General features: G+C 47.5%; 1 protein-coding gene across 5 annotated transcripts in view; it reads left to right on the plus strand.

Moving 5' to 3' along the window:
• ADCY2 (adenylate cyclase 2) overlaps positions 1 to 13,592 on the plus strand; it is a 418,010-nt gene that overhangs the window by 205,125 nt on the left and 199,293 nt on the right. For 4 of the 5 annotated variants that reach the window (XM_058715319.1, XM_058715313.1, XM_058715293.1 and 1 more), the window contains exon 4: positions 8,356 to 8,505. The exons of the other annotated variant lie outside the window; for it this stretch is intronic. In XM_058715319.1, coding sequence (XP_058571302.1) covers positions 8,356 to 8,505 — 150 coding nt within the window. The remainder of the gene's footprint in view (positions 1 to 8,355; positions 8,506 to 13,592) is intronic. 5 annotated transcript variants of the gene reach the window in all.

Consider the following 13,592-nt stretch of genomic DNA (forward strand, 5'->3'; position numbering starts at 1 on the left):
GTGGATGTAGATCAAATATAGCACCTATAAAGTGGTGATGAATGAAGAGAATTTTTTATGGTGTTTAAACGAAGCCAGATTTCATGGGTTCAGGTTAATTAGATGATCTAAATTGATGAAAGTCTAAACTAACGTGTGTTAAGGTTTCTTCTTTGTTTTCACTTTTAAGTTCACTGGAATCGCCTGAATTAGGCAGATTGTGCTGTATCGCTTGGTAAAGATCCTTTGGAGAGCTGACTTAAGGCTAGTAAAATTTGGGCTTAATTAGTACACAATTACATGTTTCTAAACTTTTGAAAACCATTGGGACGTAGCACTTAAAATGTGTTCTGTTGTGCATGTGTCTTTACATATGGGAGAGAGAGTTTGGGAACATTCAGAGACCTGCAATTCATGGCCCCTTGGATGATCCAGGACCATTTGGTCCACTGAGTTTCTGAAATAAGCATAGTAGAACCTCATTGGGATAATTAACCTTTCAACCATTTGAACTCCCAAAGACCAAGATGATAATGATTTCTATTGGATATTAGCAGAGGTATAAATTTCAGTTTATCATTGATTCGTTGATTAACAAACCATCAGGTGTAGTCATCCACACGTCACTGTGTGGTTTTAGGACCAGACAGACATGAGCCTTGTCATGAGGTGCTCTCAGAGTTGGAGGCAGATCTCTCTTGACACTGAAGGAAGCAGGGAGAGAAATGTCTGGTAGCATTGCTCTGGAGAAACAGCCAGCAGAATAGATCACAATACAAAGGAAATGGGAGGCCCCCCTTTGGATGCCAGGAAAGTTCAATGTGGGTTCTAATAGTGGTGGTTCCCTCCTTCTCATACAACTTACTTGTTTGGTCTTCTCTCTTGCCATAGTGGAGAGGAGCTAAGTGTGAAAGCTAATATTGTTCCATGCTCTTGAAGTCAGTGACAGAATAGACAAGAGAAGCGTCCTCCTCTATGGAAAGCAGAGTGAGCTGTAAATCTTGATGGAGGGAGGCTAGTGTAGTCTTTTCCTACAGAGTTCAGAACATTGGGAACTGTGTTTTGTTTCTTGTTTGTTCTTCTAAACTCTTAATCGAGCCAGCCCTCTCCCCATCGATTTCACATTTGTAGACTCTGAGCTGAGAAGTACAAGTTTGGCTTTCTGAGCAGTTAAGTCAGCACTCCTTTCTTGGGAAGCTGCATTCTTGATGACTTACACTCGTGGGAGGAACTTTCTGTGAAGGTCTTGAGTGTCTTCTGGGCTTATCTCTTTTCTTTGGCTTGTAATGAGCTGGTGGCCCATGTGCTTCTGAGGCAAGCAATGGTCTCAAACATCCCCCCAGTTTTATCGACCTGTAGTATTGGACTTGAGCCCTATCTATATATGAGATTCTTTATCCTTCAGCCCAAATGTGGCCGGAAAAATAACACAATGTATGCTATTCAAGAAGACTTAATAATAACCGATGTAACATGAAAGAGAATAGACGCTAAGAGTCACAACCAGCAGCACTGTCTGTTTCCAGGGGTCATTTGCTCAGGAAATCAAATTGCATTTGCCCCCCCCACCCCAGTTTTCAACTCCAGTCTTTAACTCCGAGCCCTATAATGCCCACCATTGAGGTGGTAGGTCTCTCAATTTTCGTTACACCTTTCTGTCTCAGTCTGCTTGGGCTGCCATGATAAAACACCACCAATGGGTCAGTGCAAACTACAGATATTTATTTCTCCATTTTGGAGGCTGGGGCATCCAGATCAAGGTGCCTGATGAGAATGGTCACCAGGATGGCACCTTCTCCCTGTGTCCTTATGAGGCAGAGAGAGAGGGGACTCTGGGGTCTTCCTGTCTTTGTAAAGACACTAATCCCATCAGGGGAGTTCCAACTTCATGACGTCCCCTAAACCCAAATTTCTCCCATGGGCCCCATCTCCAAACACCATCACATTGGGGGTTAGGGTTTCAACATATGAGTTGGTGGGGGGGGACACAGGCATCCAGTCCACCACACTTCATTTCTGACTCTACTCCTATTCATTTGGAAGGATTTTAAATTAGATTTCTAACATGTGACATCAGGATCACTGGATGTTATTAGCCAAAGCACAGTATTTCTGGTCAGCACTAAATGATAACAAGCAGAAATCCTGAGACCAGGACCTATAGCAAATTTAATTCTTCGGGGGTCGCAGGGAATGCTAAGGAGATGGCATTGGGATTCTCCGCAGCCATGTTTGAGAGCTCCGTTAAGGAAAATTCTACTCCATCATTTTCTTCCTCAAGCGAGAGCATTGTTTTATTTAAGCCAAATTTGATGCTTATGAGATGCAGTGAGCTTGCTGAATATTCATTTGCAGCTCTTTTCATCACGTTCTTGTATTCCTTTTATTTTCCTTTGACTTATAATTGGTGTTTTTGCATATTTATGATCTGCTTTGCCTTAAGCTGATGACCTGTTTCAAATGCAATAATATCCTTTCTGCTTCGACCCCTTGCTGTTAATTCATGGAGAAGTCATGTCATTAAGTGGTGGTCACCCACTCATTCCCAGGAGCCTACGCTCAGCATTCGTGTGTGTGCCTTGCTGTCCTCTGTGGACATTGTAGATTGCATCCCCTAACGTAATTTTAAGAGTGGGCATATCGAACTCTTTAAAATGCATTATATCTCAGAGTCACCAAGTTTCTGAGTGGTCATCTGAGCCACGTGGTAATTTCTCAGATGTTTAAAGACAGCGAACTCCACACACTTAACTGTTCTCTTTCCGAGTGAGCTACCCCTTCAGATCCTTTGCTCTTGGTCACATGATCCATTAGGAGGAACCTGACCCCCAGGTTACTTTCCTTTGAACATACACAGACATGCCAGCCCCACCAGCTAAAAGCTCCACGGACAGGTGGCCTCCAAAACACAGCCGCTTAAAATAACTTAAATGATGGAAGTGCTTTACAGCATAAGATACAGATGCTTTCTAAAGGAAAAAACTAGGCGCTTCTTACAATGTAACACAACTCTTCGGAGATACCTTCCCCACACCCTAGTAGAGGGTGGGATCATGCTGGATGAAGCTGTTTGACCCTTATGAATTGGGGCGGTGTGGCATTGCTCAGGGATCATCCAGAGAGCCTTGGCTGGCCTGGGGGCCTGCCCTCAAGTGTTCGAGTGTTTTAGACCGTTTCTTTGCCTATGAAACGAAATAACAACACATGTCCATTCTCTTGCTTGTTTTATTTTCTGGATTTTTGTGAGGATGAAAAGTTGCAAGGTGTGTTTGGCTTGATTGGTTCTGAGTCGCTGAGCAGTGTCACAGGACGATCCCCCTCATGTAACGTGCAGGTGGGGAGTGGGGAGTGACGCAACCCGGCTTCTGCAGACTGTGGTGCAGGGGCCATGCTCCATGTCAAGGCCTGCTTTGACTCTTCAGGGTGAACTTGTGACGGCTGTTTTCACCCTAAACAATTTGTTTTCTTCCAAGACGGCTCGTGGGAGGCCAAGTTCTCTCTCCTACTTCCTGACAGATGTAAAAGTAGTTAAATGAAGGAACAGGATGAAAGAAGGCATCACGACTGTGTGATGTTATAAAACAAATCCAACATCGTGAAAATAGGGGTTTTTATCATGTGTTCTGCCTAAGAGGATTCTGGAAAATGAAATGCTGGGATATTATTTTTGAAAAGAAAATGTTCACTGCAGCACTGCCTTGGTGCTCCAGGTTTCATACGAAGTCATTACATGAATGCACCGTTTGGAACAAAAAACGCTTTAGGACATCGATCCCATTTGCAAATTTGTGTCGTTATTAAAATGCCAGGGCCAGTTCTATTAATCTGAAGGGTTCAGTATTTCAGGATGAAACCATGTATCAGAAAATTTAATTTGATTCATTTTTCCATCAGAAAAGTATCGTATTTTACTTGGCATTAATACCCTCAGTTGTTTATTTCTTAAGCATTTCCCTGTGCATAGCCAAATAGAAGTTGGTGAAGCATTCTTTCCAACGATCTACAGCCCAGGAAGCGTTCCAATTCTGTGTTATTTGAAGCGATGCGACATCCAGAACGCATGGCTTTTCCTTAGGTTCCGTGACGATGCAGATTCGCCAACACACTGTGTCAGGCAGAGACCAGCGCTGGGAGAGCAGCCACACCGGTCTTTAGAGAGCCTCTTCCTTCCTCAGACAGGCTCCCCTTGTAGAATGTTGGGGGAGCTTTCTAATCAGCAAGAAGCGTCTGCCTGGTGAGCCACACCGGCGATGGGCAGGGGCCCAGCAGGCCCGCAGGAAACCCAGGCTTCAGCCTACAAATGCAGTCTAGACGGGATCACTCGAATGCTGGAGTGAGCTGGAGGGACGGGTACCTGGCCCCGTGACAGTCGCGCAGGGTGGCTGTGCTGGCCTGCACCGGGTGTCACGGCAGAGGAGACAGCGGTTCCCAGATGGGCAGAGGTGGCCTGTTGCCCTCGTGTCCTCGTGTGTGGGAGGAAGAGACTGCAGTAATCAATGAGTTGTGACATTTGTGGCCAGTGGTTCCACTGAGACCAGGGCCTCCATGCAGCTGGCTGTTCAAAACGGAAGTTCAGTCGTCCTGCTGCTTCAAGTGGGAGCTGAGAGCTTGGGGTTGACTGGCCTGAGCAGGGTGGCCACGTCCCTCCTGAGGGGAGCACAGCCTCAGCCATGGGGAGGGGGTGGTGGCAGGGACCAGAGATCCCCCCCCCCCTCCCATCGCAGGGCCGCGGGGTGGGGCAGCCTTGCCATTGGACTAGAGCCCGCCCCCTGCCCTGCTCTGGGACCAGGAGAATGCAGAAGGGACAAACTGGATCCACAGAAGAAAACAGGAGAAGGCAGGGCTCGCCATCCCGGTGGGTGGCATCAGTGTCATTAGAGCAGTGTCCCATTCGTTCATCCTGCTGAGGGCAGGGCTCCTGGGGACAGGTGATGGCATCATCCAGCTCCGTTGCTCACATTTGGTACTCATTTTGGAGGAACGGACTTCCTAAAATGTTGACACTTTTGCTTGGAAGGCATTTTCTTAAGGAGAAAGAGGCCAATCCCTCGTAGATAATCACGAAGTTATTATTTCAGCTGCGCCTCTTAAGGAAAAGAGGTCGCAGTCTCGAATTCTGAGCGGCCTGGCTTGCGTCGGCTCCCCTCCGTGTCTGCATTCTTCGGTGCCTGGTCCTTCAAAGCGAATCCAGCAGGGACCAGCTTCGGAGAATCTTTAGCAAAGTAGACGGTCGTTGCGCAGGAGCAGGGCGCGGCGGGGCTGAATTATGCGCGCGCCACCGGGCAGGGCGCCGGAATTAACCCCGCGGGGGGACGCGTCCACTTTCCTGGCACGCCAGGACATCCGCCGGCTCTGCCCCGTGCTCACGGGATTGACGCTGGCGGAGGTGACGTGCGCAAGCGCGGAGAGCCCCATGCGGCCAGGCCGGCTTGGGAATGCCCGCGAGGACGGCCGCCCGCCCTCCCAGCCCCGCTCTGGGCCGCTGCTCACCCTCACACACGCGTGACCAGCACACGTGCCTCTCGCTCAGATCACATGCCTGTCCTACGTTCACGGGGTGTATCGCACAGAGACGCACACGCGCGTGTCACGCAAAGCCACACGTCACGTGCGTGAATCGCGCGCCCGGCATGCACACGGGCGTCCCAGGCGCCGCCTGGGTCCTGTACCACACACACAGATACGTCACCCAAGTCACATGGAGACAGAGACACATACGTGTCGCATACACACGTCACACGTACAGGTCACACACGCCGCGCGCATGACACGCAGGTTGCACCCCCCTACTGCGTGCACACGCATGACAAGTGTACCGCCTGCGCACGTAGCACGCACACGCAGGTTAATACTCCACCCGCCCACGCCGCTGGAGGAAGAAGACATGCGGATGTGTGACGGCACATTTCCGGGGCCACGGTGAGAGCGCGGGTGGCTGTAGGAGCTGCCCGCCTCCAGGACTGTGAGGCTCGTGGGCCGGTGGATTCCTGGAAGGCCCTTCTGGTCTGAGCTACCCTTCCCCTGCTCCTGCTGCAGGGCGTCTGTTTATTCGCAGGGAGAAGCTCGTCAGATCGTTCTTCCCATTTCTAGTTCTGTCCTGCTGTCCCCTCTGTCCCCAGAACGGCTTCCCCAGGGCTTGCGGAGTCCCGCCTCCCACCCGTGTTCAGAACCTGCGGAGAGTAAGGAAGCCGTCAGGTGGACAGAGAACGGGACGTCCCCTTTGCTGCCGTTACCACTGTTTGCAGGTGCGGCCTCGGATCTGGGCCACACGGTCCTGGCACCGCTCCCCTGAGTTGCCCCAGCAGGGGGACTCGTGGGTCCACCAGCTCCGTGGGCTGAGACGAGAGGGGGTGAGAGAAGGCCCCTGGGAGGAGCGGAGACTTAGCCCATGGGGCCTGGATCCTTCTCTCAGCCTCTCTAGTCACGTGAGCAGTGGGACCCAGAAGCTCTCGGAGGAGAAAACAGGGCTTTTGGAAGCTGGCACCCTGCCTTTGTTGGTAGGGCCATTAGCACCCTATTTGGGGAGCCACGAGGCCATGTGGAGGAGGGGGTGTTGGGCACTTTATCCAGCTGTGGCCGCCCATCCTCTGACAGACCTGCGGGTCTTGCCCTAAACACATAAGAGCGAAATCCGTGCTAATCCTGTATATCACTACCGCCTGCCCTGTGTCTGTAGTGTGCTGGATAAGAGCACACACTGGGAAGACAGCATCCCACACTTTGGTGAGAATATAAGTGAATATATAGTGAATATAAGTGAAAATATAACTGGCGGGGTGGCTCAGCCTGTTGGGCAGCCGACTCTTGATTTCAGCTCAGGCCGTGACCTCAACGGTTCATGGGTTCGAGCCCTGCAGTCGGCTCTGTGCTGACAGCACAGAGCCTGCTTGGGATTCTCTCTCTCTCTCTCTGTCTCTGTCTCTGTCTGTCTCTGTCTGTCTCTGTCTTTCTTTCTCTCTGCCCCTCCCCTGCTCTGTCTCTCTCTCTCAGAATAAATAAACTTAAAAAAAGAATATAAGTGGAATGTTCCCTCAGAGCAACTTCACAACATGTATTAAAAACTTAAAACCAGTCGTGGCTTCTGACTCCATGCGTTTTACGAATCGACCTAAGGGAAAGATGAAAGAAGCATGAGGCCAAAACGTTGTACGTGAGGGTGACCACTACAGAATTATGCAGATGCAAGGAATATTAAAGTAGATGTCAAACGGTATGGATATAACTGACGTATTGTGTAGTCATAGAACTGAATGGTAGCTAAGCATTCGAAACCCTGTTTCCACAGGATGAATGTGCGTTAGGAAAAAAAGCAAAAGTAAGACACTGCATTCAGAGCGAATTCGGTCCTTTTGGAACAAGATAGAAGTCTTGGAAAAGCAAAGTTTGGCCACAGTTTGAGAATGCAGAGGGTCATGGGGCGGGGACAGGGACATAACGGACAGCGAGGTGTGCTCCCTGGGCAGAACTGTCACACTGTTCTTTTTAGTTTTCCTTTATATTTTTCTGTCCCCCCCCCACCCAGTTTTGGTGGACATGAATTTTTATCATCAAAAGACGAGAGACTTCTATGGTTTAAGAATCTGCCATATTCCTACCTCAACAGAGGATAATAGGGAATATCACTTATCCAGGCTCAGGGAGTACAGCGTTGGTGATCAGCAGCCTGGATCAGTCACCTATTAATTGAAATAATGCTGTGTAACAACCGCAAAATCTCAGCAGCACACAAAGTAGACTATCGGCTGTCTGGTTGTCTCTGCTCCATGAGTCTTTTTTGGAACCAGTGTGTTAGCCAGGTTATGTTTTTTCTGATGAAGCACAAGAGAACCACTCAAAACATTGCGGGCCAGGGGCGCCTGGGTGGCTCAGTCGGTTGAGCGTCCGACTTCGGCTCGGGTCATGATCTCACAGTTCATGGGTTCGAGCTCTGCATTGGGCTCTGTGCTGGCAGCTCAGAGCCCGGAGGCTGCTTCGGATTCTGTGTCTCCCTCTCTCTCTGCTCCTTCCCTGTTCATGCTCTGTCTCTCTCTCAAAAATAAATAAACATTAAAAAAAATTTCTTTTTTAAAAAACATTGTGGGCCATCTGAGTCTGGGCTCTGACACCCAGTCACTCCTACTGAAATCACATGGCTGAGCTTAAAGACAAGGGAGCGACTGCAGCGTCATCCGTCCAAGGGCGTGGATCCAAGAAGGGGCTAGAATCCCTGAAGGTGATGGCTGTTTCTTTTAAGCAGATAAAAACGTTAGTTTGGAAACAAATAAAATGGACTCCCTGCCGAGCCCTCTCTTGCCGTTGCTAACGTGGATTTTGCCACTGTTGTGTTCAAGAGGTAGGAACACTCGCCCTACTGAGAGGCTCTCTCTGTCTTCTTAGATCCTGGCCAACGTGATCATTTTCATCTGTGGGAACCTGGCGGGAGCGTACCACAAGCACCTCATGGAACTTGCTCTGCAGCAGACGTACCAGGACACGTGCAATTGCATCAAGTCCCGGATCAAGCTGGAATTTGAAAAGCGTCAGCAGGTAACGTGCGTGTTTCAGTCTCGCTTCCCCATTACTTGAGGCATGATTAGGAGGATGCTGTTAGGCTAATACTGTTAATACCGTTCACCCATCGTGGGGCATCAGAAAGAATCTGGAGCAGCCGACTGCCCGCGCCCAGCCTTGGGCTGGGTGCCTGGCGGAGTTAGAGACCAAAGAGCAGGGATGGCGTCTGTAGACCCAGCCCTGGTGACCTCAGGATCACCCACGTGCGAGCGTCACATCAGCGGCCATCATCACACGGATGGGGAAACTCCAGTAGTCATTATCATCATCATCAATGACGCTTTGTCGAGACGCTCACTTGAACGAAAACACAGGGCTCTGATGGCGTCTGCCCCAGCCGAAATCTGAGCCTCCTCCCTCCGCGCCGTCACAATGCTTCCTACAGTGCCTACCGTGTAGTCCACGCGGGAGGAAATAATCAAAGTCGTTCCTGAGGGAGGTCATGGGAGTTGAGGTGGAGGGTGCAGCAGGGAGCTCGCTGTCGTGACTGGGCCTGTCCCGGGGTGACCGTTGTGGGGGAGGCGTGGAAACGCACATCAGAAAAACACACAGGTTACGGCAAAGCATTGGAAGAATGAGAGAGGAAGACGAGTAGGAGGTGTGGCGAGCAAAGCCGTGTGTCATCAGGGACGGTGGAGAGCTGGTGAAACAGATAGGCTTTGGAGGGGAAACCATAAATACACAAGAGGCCCTGTATTTAATATGCTTAACTTCAGGTGGCGGCGGGGCATCATGTGACTGGCTTTGTTTTTCTTGGGTTTATGTATTGTCACCAGGGACCCCAGTCCCCATGTCTAAAGGTGGTGATTAGCAGGACTCTGTGAATACCCCACCCCACCTGTCGGAGAGCATTCATCACCGTGCCTGTGCTGGTAGCAGTCAGTATTTGGGGCATGGAAGATGTTTCACTATTATGTGTTCAATGGTACCGAGTTAGTCCATTCTATGAAATTACACCAAAATGTATCACGGTAGCAACAAAAACGTGTATTTGAGGGGCACCTGGGTGGCTCAGTCACTTGAGCATCTGACTCTTGATTTCAGCTTAGGTCATGACCAGGGTCGTGGGATCGAGCCCTACGGTGGGCTCCGTGCTGAGTACAGAATGTGCTTAAGATTCTCTCTCTCTCTCCCCCTCTGCCGCTCCCCCCCAACCCCCCCAAAAAAAGCATCCTTTAGGTTTTGATGCTAGACTTTTGTGTATAGACTGATGAATAGTGATCAAATTCCTCTTTGAAAACAGCGGTTGATTTCACTTCATCCACTCAACAAAAATTGACTGAGCACCTAATTTGTGTCTGGCATGATTCTAGGCACCAGGATACGGCCATGAACATTGTATTCTCACTGGTATCACTAGCAAATCTCACAGTTAAATTTTAAAAAGCATTTTGTTACAACCCATATAGCAAAGGTTTCCAGTAATGAATGTTTAATTCTTTGATATCTATGTGTATCAAACTCCGGATTCAACATTAAGAGTTATAGACCATTGTTAATTTGGGGCTGTTATCCAGTATATTTTCATATACTTGTGTCCAGTAACATTTTAAATCTGGGTTCTAGAAGATTCCACAGTTTCAACAGGCAGCACTTAGTGTTCATGATTGTTTTCTCTGTAGATTTCAAACATTTGAGGATAAATGGTTTCCCTTCCCAAATAGTAGCGACTCTATCAGTTTGGTTCTGACAGGCATATTTAACTTTCTTTTCCATCACCTCCAGAATCTACTTCAAAATCACATGAAGGCTGAGGGAACTGAAATTCCAAGTAGACAGATTATGTAACCTAATATTTATAGTACCAGCTTTGGCAAAAGCAGTAAGTCAGGCTACTGACCTCATCTGCACTGCATACTTCTCTGAAGAGTCCCTGAACCCCCAGAACCAGGTGTCACTCTTGTCACGGTGATCTGTGGCCTCCGAGTAGTCCGGTGGCCACACTTGGACCTTAGGTAGCTCAGGAATTAGAGCCATGACATCTTGTGTGTTGAGGCTTTATGGGACAATCATGAGAGGTACTATAAGGTATTATAAGGACATTTACTAGTTTTTTAAAAAGGGACCTTTTAGAGAAGAGGGACACTTTGAAAGAAGAGTAAGACCTTGTACTAAAGATGCCTAATAAAATATAATTTGACACCACAAATGTGTTTTGCTATTGATGTTGGGAGTCAGCTCCCAGGGTCTGGTGCCCAGAATGCAGTACTTTTCTTGTTAGGGCTTTGGAAAATATGTTTCTAGAATTAGAGTGAATGCTTACACTTTTTTGAAACTGGCATGCAATTAAGTGGGAACAGAATCTTCTTTTAGTTAATAAAATCAGTAAGATGTGATCTGCCAGATATAAGGAAATACAAAAAAAAAAAAAAAATTAGCCAACAGCAACCTGTATGTCCTTCATATAGAGGGTGAGTCCGGAGACCGTGAGTCCTGGTACAGCCACAGACCAAATGACAGTCCGAGGGCGCCACGTGTCCCTTCCTGCCCACCCTTTACCACAAACCACCTTTGCTTCATCCACAATCACCATGGCAAATGGCAGTACTCTTCAAAGTGCTTAATTCAATGATAGGGGTGGATGCTGAGCAAAAGAATTTGTTTCAGCATCTATTAGGACAATATAAATGCCATCCATTCGAATATTCTATATTGGCAGTTGCCTCAACGGGACTTGACACTCCCAGAGGCTGAGTGGCCGCCATCTTGGATAGTTACTGGGCCTGTTTCCCAGCTCACCCACGCTGACCTCGGGCCTTGGAGAGGAAGGCCAGTGTCAGGCGACCCCAGCAAGCCCCCCTCATGCAACCTGCTGGGGGCTGTAATAGCTGATGCTGTTGGGAGGTGTCTAGGAATTCTGAAACCTTTTCAGCATTGCTCAGCTCTTTACTTTCTTTCCTTCAAATGTTGTGATATTTTTCCTAGATGCAAATGAGATGAATTTTTAGAGACTAAAAACCATGTTTGAATAAAGTGACTATTTGTGCTATGAGATTGGGGGAGAGGAGAGAATGAAAAATGTTAGCAGAGATTTTTCTCAGAGTTATATTCTTGCCCTAAAAGTGCTCTCATATAGAAACACTGAAAATTATGATTTTTTCACTAGGTGGGAAATGTAAGGCGTTGCATTAGCACCGAGGCCACCTTTAGGCCTTTCGACTTTTTTCTCAAGACTCACATCCTGCAGGAAAAGCCTCAGCCATGTCTTGAGCACAGTTTCAGTTCAATAGAAGGTTCTTTATCAAACCTGAGAAAACAGTGGGTGTTTTTCCCTGGAGTATGTAATAGACTCTCAGGAATTGATAGGAGCCGGATTCAGAACAAAACAAGAATTTCTCTCCTAACCGCATGGGCAGTAGAAATAAATTTTGCCTCTGAAGTAGTAAAAACTGTATTTTCTTTCTTTTTTTTTTTTATAAAAAGAAAATAAACCCTCTTCAACTTCTATGTTGTCTTTGTTTTAAAGTGGTGTAACTCAAAGCGTTTTTACATGGTCTGCCTTCATCTGGAACCACGCTATAGATTGAATATGACAGAATTATGCATTCTAGTAGAAAATACTAGTCAAGCGAGGTATGGACCCCTGATGAACCTAGATCTGTACCCCAGGTGGGGATTTAGTGAACCAGTAGGCTTTCTGGCTCTCGTTGGGGGCAAAACTGTTTTTCTTCTCTGCAGACATCAGTGAAATGAATAACTGATCCTTTTGTGTTCATGGTTGAATAATGAACATGCCCATCTTTATCCTAATATGATAGCAGGCCCCATTAGGGCATTGCTGAATGTATTGTGTAAGTCATTTAGGATGCCAGGAAAAAGTGTTGTTGGAGATGTTTTAGATTTGGGCTGCTAGATTTGGCCCTTTTTCATGAGGGAAAGGAGACAAGAAGTAACTAATTTTTTTTTTTTTTTTTTTTTGCGTCCTCATAATGTGCCTGGTAGTCTGTTTAGTACTTTGACATATCCATTCCCTAGCTGTGCTGTAACAAATTACCATAAACATAATGGCTTAAAATAGAACAAATTTATTCTCACACAGTTCTGGAGGTTAGAAGTCCAAAATCAGTCTCATGAGCTGAAGTCAAAGTATTGTCACGGCTGGCTTTAAGGGAGAGTCTGTTTCCTTGATTTTGAGTTTCTAGAGCCTGAGTGAATGCCGTGACTCCTAGCCCCTCCCTCCATGTTCAGTCTCAGCAGCGTAGAACCTTCCAGTGTCTCCACCTCCTTCTCCCTCTCCCCCTCTCCTCTCGAACTCTCTGCCCTCTGATTCTCCATGTACTTTCTTCCCTCCATCTGCTCTAAAGCCACTGCTTCCTTCTCATAAGAATAATCCAAGGTAGTCTATCCACCTCGGGGTCCTTAATTTAATCACACTGCAAAGCTCTTGGTTTACCATGTAAGGTGACATAGTTAGGTTCTGAGGACTAGGATGGGGACCATCCTCTTTTCAGGGCCATTATCCAGCCTGCCATCCTCTTTTTTATTTCTGTATCAACTCTCTAAGTCCTTTTTCCTATTTCAACCAGGTAAAGGAATTGTCCAAATTACTTATCCAAGTTCACTTGGCTAGTCAGCGTGGCCTTTTCTGCCTTTCATGTTGGTTCTTTGCAAGTTCGTTTCAGCGATCTCTGAACATAGGTTAGCTAGAGATTTTCTGAGGCATGAAATACTTTTTCTTTTTAAATTAACTATGCCATTCGTCATTACTAGTTAAATAAGAAAGCCTAAGATAATACCAAATGTGTGTCTGATGTGGTCACTAGGTAATGAGTTGCCGGGTTAAGTGAAGTGTCCTCCATGAGGGTGTCGGGTGTCAGGAAGTTATATGGAAGGTCATTCACACCATGCAAGGAGCCACCGTGTGAAATCTGTCTGTGGCTTTATTTCCCTACTGTGGCAGAAGGGCTGGGAAGAGAGAGGGTGCACTCTGGAGGCAGAGCTTCTGAATTGAGCTTTTTTTTTTTTCCCTTGAGAGAGAGAGAGAAAGAGAGAGAGAGGCAGAGAGCATTAGTGACAGAGTGGCAGAAAGAGGAAGAGAGAATCCCAAGCAGGCTCCAGACCAT

The sequence above is a fragment of the Neofelis nebulosa genome, chromosome 1, assembly GCF_028018385.1.
Source record: "Neofelis nebulosa isolate mNeoNeb1 chromosome 1, mNeoNeb1.pri, whole genome shotgun sequence".
Lineage (NCBI taxonomy): Eukaryota > Metazoa > Chordata > Mammalia > Carnivora > Felidae > Neofelis > Neofelis nebulosa.